This window comes from Guillardia theta (genome assembly GCF_000315625.1).
Source record: "Guillardia theta CCMP2712 unplaced genomic scaffold GUITHscaffold_128, whole genome shotgun sequence".
Taxonomy (NCBI): Eukaryota; class Cryptophyceae; order Pyrenomonadales; family Geminigeraceae; genus Guillardia; species Guillardia theta.
The window spans coordinates 1-6,453 of NW_005434546.1; the positions used below are offsets into that span (position 1 = coordinate 1).

General features: G+C 54.0%; 2 protein-coding genes across 2 annotated transcripts; one reads left to right on the forward strand and one right to left on the reverse strand.

Moving 5' to 3' along the window:
* Nucleotides 1-191: 191 nt before the first annotated feature.
* GUITHDRAFT_146529 (hypothetical protein) lies at nt 192-2,448 on the reverse strand (the record flags this gene model as incomplete). Its single annotated transcript, XM_005822243.1, has 10 exons — nt 192-414; nt 691-733; nt 996-1,050; nt 1,094-1,389; nt 1,490-1,552; nt 1,574-1,601; nt 1,706-1,804; nt 2,113-2,169; nt 2,262-2,281; nt 2,334-2,448. Coding segments are annotated over 10 exons (999 nt in total), but the record flags the coding sequence as incomplete, so codon positions are not given.
* Nucleotides 2,449-4,904: 2,456 nt separating this feature from the next.
* GUITHDRAFT_146530 (RNA binding protein, plastid or PPC targeted) lies at nt 4,905-6,026 on the forward strand (the record flags this gene model as incomplete). Its single annotated transcript, XM_005822244.1, has 4 exons — nt 4,905-5,378; nt 5,427-5,579; nt 5,626-5,706; nt 5,757-6,026. The coding sequence occupies 4 exons, from the start codon at nt 4,905-4,907 to the stop codon at nt 6,024-6,026; spliced, it is 978 nt and encodes a 325-aa protein (XP_005822301.1).
* Nucleotides 6,027-6,453: the final 427 nt, after the last annotated feature.

Here is a 6,453-nt window from a genome sequence, read left to right on the forward strand (position 1 = left end):
GAGAGAGAGAGAGAGAGAGAGAGAGAGAGAGAGAGAGAGAGAGAGAGAGAGAGAGAGAGAGAGAGAAGGAGGAGGAGGGGGGGGGAGGGAGGAGGGAAGGCAAAACAAGGAGGGAGGGGAGCGAAGAGGGGAGCGAAGAGGGCAGAGAAAAGCCAGGGTGTTTCATATAGTCAAGATAGCGGGGTCGTCACCTCTGCTCTCCTCGTCATTGTCGTGAGATCTCTACCAAGGAAGGAGGAGGGAGACGCGTTGGAGCTCGAGAGGAGGATGGTGGAGGGGGCCCTGAGCCCTGAAGCAGCAAGAGAGGAGGACAGGGAGGTCCTCCCTTCCTCTTCCCTTCCCCCACGAGCAGAGGATCGCTGCCCTGCTGTGTACTGGAGAACTTTCTGTCTCCTCTCGTACTCGCGGATGTACCTGGAAGGGGTGTGAGTAGGAGAGGAGACGAGGGGGACAAGCAGGAAACGAGGGGAAGACGGGAGAGAGGAGAGCGGGAGGAGGGGAGGGGGGACGAGGGATCAGTTTCAAAGAGTAGAGGCGACGTAATAGCCTGAGGACATGGACGGCAACGGGACAAGGGGAAGGAAAAGAGGAGGAAGTCGATGAAGGAAGCGAGGCAGGGAGGGAGAAGGGAGGGAGGAGCAAGCGGGGTAGGGAGAAGGGGGCAGTAGGAGAGGGCTGTAGTGGTCCTACCTCCATCCCTCTTCTTCCACAATCTGCCTCTGCAGCCGCTGGACTGTTGTAATCCATTATTCCTCCTCCCTCCCTCCCTCCCTCCCTCCCTCCTCCCTTCCCCCTCCTCCCTTCCCCCTCCTCCCTCCTCCCTTCCCCCTCCTATCCCTTCCCTCCACCTCACTCCTGCCTCTCCCCCCTCCTGCCTCTCCTCCCTCCCCCACCTCTCCCTTCCCTCCACCTCGCTCCTGCCTCTCCCCCCTCCTGCCTCTCTCCTTCCCCTCCTCTCACTGCTTCCTCTTCCTCTGTATTCCTCCTCCACTCACCGTCTTCTCTTGAAGCGACTGAGGGGAACTCCACCGGGTCGACCCCTTGCAACGTCTGCCGTCGCATCAGCCACAATTTTCGAATCGCTTGCTCGCACCGGCTCCTCTTCGAGCACCGGGGACGAGCTGCGGACGAAAGAGGGGTCAAAGCTGCGGCGGAGAGGAAGGCTGTTCCTTCCTCTGTCTGCCAGCGGCTCCTGATGGTCCTTCTCCCTCCTCGCTGGTGCTGCTGCAAACGGAATCTGGCTGCTCGCGCCATCTGCTCCAGGCAGCAAACTCCTCTCTCTTCTCCAGCTCCTGTCCATGAGCCTCGACTCCTCGACGTGGCTGTGCGAGTCCCGAGGGAGGAAGGAGGAGGAGGAGGAGTTCGCTTTCCTCTCTGTTACCTCCCACTCTGCGCTCGCGGTCAGGCCCTCGCTAGAGCTGGCATGGCAGGTCACCTAGGTTCGAGCTCCGGTCCAGCTGGGGGATCGAGCGCAGGACCAGGGACTTACTGTGTTCCCCCTCCCTGTCTAGCAGAACATCCTTGGGAACCCTTGCTACCGCCTTGTACGCATCTGCACAGCGACCATCGTTACCTTCCACGTCTTCGCAACTCCCTATCACCTGTACGCTTCGTGGCCGTGAACATCATGACGACATGTACTTCTCCCACCTCGACTCCCTGCCCCCTCCATCACTCTCCTCCTCCTTTCTCTCCTGCTCACAACCTGCAACGATCCGACCAGCGGGGTCCACCCATCGTACATGCCTACACTCCTAGAAGCCTCAAGCAGCGAGACCTCTCCTACTCCGTAGACCCTCCCGGTCTGCCGCCGCTCGTCATGTTGGAGAAGGAGGGACATGGTCCTTACAGATGGTGAAATTTGGTCCGATCGGAACACGCGCAGCACGAGCTTCGATTCAGGTGTGATCACCACAGGAAGGCTCCTGCACTCCATTCGGCATCCACTCCCCTTCTCCTCATCCTCCTCCTCCTCCTCATCATCATCATCATCATCATCATCAACAGCAACATCATCATCATCTCCATCATCATCATCTCCATCATCATCTCCATCATCATCATCTCCATCATCATCATCATCATCTCCATCATCATCAACAACAACTGTACCTGAACTCTTCCCATCTCGGATCGTAGCTTGGAGCAGCCGAGGTTCGGAAAGAGAAGCTACAAGGAGCGAACAGCCGTCAGCCATGGCAGATGCCTCCACATCTTCATGCTCACGGCTCTCCTATCGAGATGAAGTTGGCTTCACATACCCACGAGTCATGCGACAGGACTGCCAACACGCGCGATCAGCATGGCGCCAGCATGCCATCCACAGCACCCACCGTCCTTGGCGTGCTTGATGGGCCCCCCTAGCCCCCGCGCGCATGTCACAGTCACTGCTACTCTTCCTTCGAACGACTTGGCGTTCCTTGTCAGAGAGTAGTCCACAGAGAACATGGTCACGGCTGAATGTCCATGTGATAGATCTGCGCGTTCCAATTCAGCGAGCGAGTTCCCTCCGCCACTTGGACCTCCCAGTCCCTTCTATATTCAGCGGCAATTGCCTACAAGAGGATGAGAGCATGTTTGCTTCTAGAGGCCGTCCACAAGAGCAAACGGTGCATACTACTCATCACTCGCCCAGCTACTGATCCTCTGGTAGAACACGTTCTAGCGCCCTGACAAGGGACTTTCGTGCTGTCAAACCTTGTCTCCTGCTCTTCCAGAAACTTTTTGCCCCGTCCTCCATTGCCTTCTCTCTAATTCTCTGCCCGCCCAGCCCCCAATCTCGTAATCGTTTCCTCCTCCTTCTCCTACCCCTCTAGTCTCCTTCCTCTTCCGACCATCGTTCCTGCCTACCCCACTCACTGCTAGCCATGGCTCCGATCCGTTCAAACCAGCAGCGGGTATGTTAGCAGGACAGCAAAAACCTTACTATCACAATGTGCTTCTGCCTTTCTTGATGATTTCCATCTGAGGCAGTCTTGTAAAACTCAAACTCTCAGTCCGCCTGCCGCCGGGCTTTCGGGCCTCCGGTCGGGCCGGGCTGGTGAGCCTGCTGGAGCGGGCCCGTCCACCGAAGACATCCATCTGAGGCGGGTCGAGATCGGGATCGGGAGCCGCATGCCTTGTTGTTGGTCCCTGCTCTGAAGGTTCAAACCTATACTTGAAACTTGAAATTGACATGTCTAAGTTTGAAATGTTCGAGGAGAAGAATTTCGTATGTCTGGTCTTATCAGGGCGGATCTCCCCAGTAAGATGTCTCCTTAAAAGTGTTTTCTTAAAAAATCGGTTTACAAACAAAATACAGCATCATCTCAAAAGTTTCAAAAGTTTCGAGTACTGAACTATAACTTCTGATTGAAAAAATCAAATATAGGAGAAACATTTCATCTCAAACGTTTTTCGCTCGCATGATCTGGAAGATCTCTGGTACTAGACTACAGTACTGATTTTAAAACTATTTTTCGTTTTTCAGTACAAGTGTTGGTACTGAAAATCCTCTTATATATCAGCCGCTCGGGTATGTCAATAGGACCTCGTTAGGGGTTAAGTCCCCCAGTCCCTCAATACGCCATCGGTCTATGTACATGTCATAGCCAGGCTAGCACCATGCTTTAGGGCCTGAAGCTACGAAGTTTCTAGCACCTCAGCTACTTATCTCTCTAGGACCATGTATCCTCACGATACAACCCCAACCCTTGTTACTACCCCTCCCTCGTGACCACCACCCTAGATGTACCCGCCCCATGAGAACATGATGGTTCATAACCCGGTTCATTGGGATGAAAATCAGGTCAAAAGTAGGGGTACTTCCTAGTTTACCCCTCTTTTCCTCCAACACGGCTCAGAACAATGGTCCTTTCATACACTGTCCTTTACCCCACCCCCTCGTCTCAGTTCTCAATACCCCACCCCCTCCACGTGATGGCCTCCTGCTCATGCCGCCCCCTCCGCCCCTGTTCCCTCCCGCCGCCATGGCCCTGCTCGCTCTTCCTGCGCTGCATGCCAGAACCATCGCTTCATGCTCGCATCGTCCTCACCCTGATCCTCAAGTTTGGTTCTCTTCCCTCTGTCCTTCTGATCCACGACCTTCCCTTTGTCTTTTTCGAAGTTCACCCCCTTTTGTTCCTGCATGCCCCCGCCGCGTCCTCGGAGACGCTTTAGTTGTGTTCCCTCATTTTTTCCTCTCTTTTCATTGCAAAAAGGTGTTGTTTTGCAAGCTGGAAAACACTGCAGGCATGACGTACACGTAGAAAGAGGCGTACAATCGGAGAATGGTCGTTAGAGCCTGCGGTCGAATTCTCTGTTTCCTAGCTTCTTCTCTATCTTCATTGGTGTCATTGTGTGTGTATTGAGATGTCATACTTGTTCAAAGGTATTTTACTCACTCCCTTGGAGATCTGTGTCCATGTTGTGAGAAAGATGCGTATTATAAGATCCGTGCACCCGAATATCTGTTTGGATCGTATGATAAACTTTGCGGTCGCTCCTCCTCGACCTCACTGTTTTCTTGCCTTGTTCATGTAAACTTGGCACACGATGAACCATTGCAAATACTTTGACCCCATCTGTTGGCGTGATGGTATAAACCTTTGACTGGCCGCGCAATAGACTGGGAATCTGTAGATAAAGGGTAGGTGCGATGTGTAGATGGAGGGTAGGTGTCGTGAACGTGGCATGGGCATCACATCAGAAAATGTGTGATCATGCTCTAGTTGAGGCCATTTCTTGATGTCCCGTGTTGCTGAACCTGACTGGCTGTGTATAGGACCTCTACTCGCCTCCACCATCCCTGTACGCTTTTCAAGTTCCTGCCGAGTCGCCAACTGTGTAAAGTTCAGGAGTCAGAGTCAGTAGCTTGAACGGAATCAGACAGATCGAAAGGGTCAGATTTTTTCCCGAGAGGAGACATGATTTTTCAGCTGCTGGCTGCCCTGGCTATCGTCTCCCCTTGCTCCGCGTACCTCTTCCCCTCTTTGGCTCCCCACTCCTATTCCTCGTTGCTCCCTCGTGTAAACTCACAGCTCTGTCCTTTTCCTCGCACTAGTTCTGCAGTTTTTGGGCTCAATCGTCACGTGAGAGCAGAACAAAGAAGTTTTGGAGCTGCTTCCGCCTTGAACATGGTCACTATCAGCGACCTTGACGAAGAGTACGAGATCGACTACAGACAGGCTGACTTGACGGGCCAGCGGCTGTTCGTCACTGGCCTTCCCTCCTCCATGGACGATCTTCGGCTCTACCTTGCGTTCGAGGGTTTCGGAACCATCCTTGAGGCGCACGTTGCGAAGCCTGGGCTGGGTTTCGTTGTGTTTGAGGACCCGGAGACTGCAGACGATGCTCTCGATGCCATGGCGAACACGGAGATCTCGGGGAAGGAAGTTCGGGTACAGGCTTGTTGAGGCGGTATTTGGTAGGTGACGGGAGTACGGCAGGTGAAGCGAGCTCGATCGTTCTACATCAAGAAGGAGGAGGAGGCGCGGCTGAAGATGGCGAAGATGGCTAAGGACCGTGAGATGAAGATGAAAATGATCGCGATGGAACAGAACGAGAGGGCCAGGATGCTTGAGGAGGAGCACTACATCGATGTAACTCCAAACATCTCCTTGCCCCAAATCCTGAAACTGTTTGCAGTCGCACCTGTCATCCCAGAGACCTCTCAGTGCGCACATGAGGGACTTTGACCCCCGCTTCAAGAAGAGAGCTATCATCCAGGTGCTGGCAGTCCGCGTGCTGAAGAGAACGAGGGTTGATCTTTGCAGCAGGAGATGCACGATGAGGGGATGCTGAGCAACGTCTATGAGAACATCACGTTCGTGAGGAGGACGACTGAGGCCGCCCTTGCCAGTGTTGCTCAGGGAAAGGCTGCTATGGGGCATTCTGCTATGGGGCAAGAGCGTCGGTGGGTTCATAACAACCTGATCTCCCCCATCATCATCATCATCATCGGTGTCCCTTTCATCCTCATTTTCGTCATCTCCTTCACTCCCTATGACCGCGCTCCGACATCCTCGCTTTCGCTGTCTCATGACTGAGTCCAATCTGGCAGCATGGCCAGCTCGCTCTACAGTGAAAGAAGCCGCATGATGAACGCGATGAACAAGAAGACGTTTCAGTCTTCCCCCAAGGAGTCCGACGAGGAGCGAATCAGGAGACAAGCCATGATTGAGATCATGAAGGAGGGCGACAAGCTCACTAAGTCTGGCCTGAAGGTTTTCTCCTCCTCCTGCTTTACCCCCCTCCCCTTCCCTCACTCACTCACCCCTTTCCCCCCCCCCCCCCCCTCTCTCGCTCTCTCGCTTCCTCTCTCCCTCGTCTTGCTGGTTATCTTGATTTTTTCCACTTCCCAGCCTTCTGTAGTCCTTGTTGTTCATTTTGCCTCGGCTGCTCGTTTGGTCGTGATCTTTGATTTCATCAGGAAGTTGACTCCTTCGACATCGACATGGCGAAGTTGATCCGAGA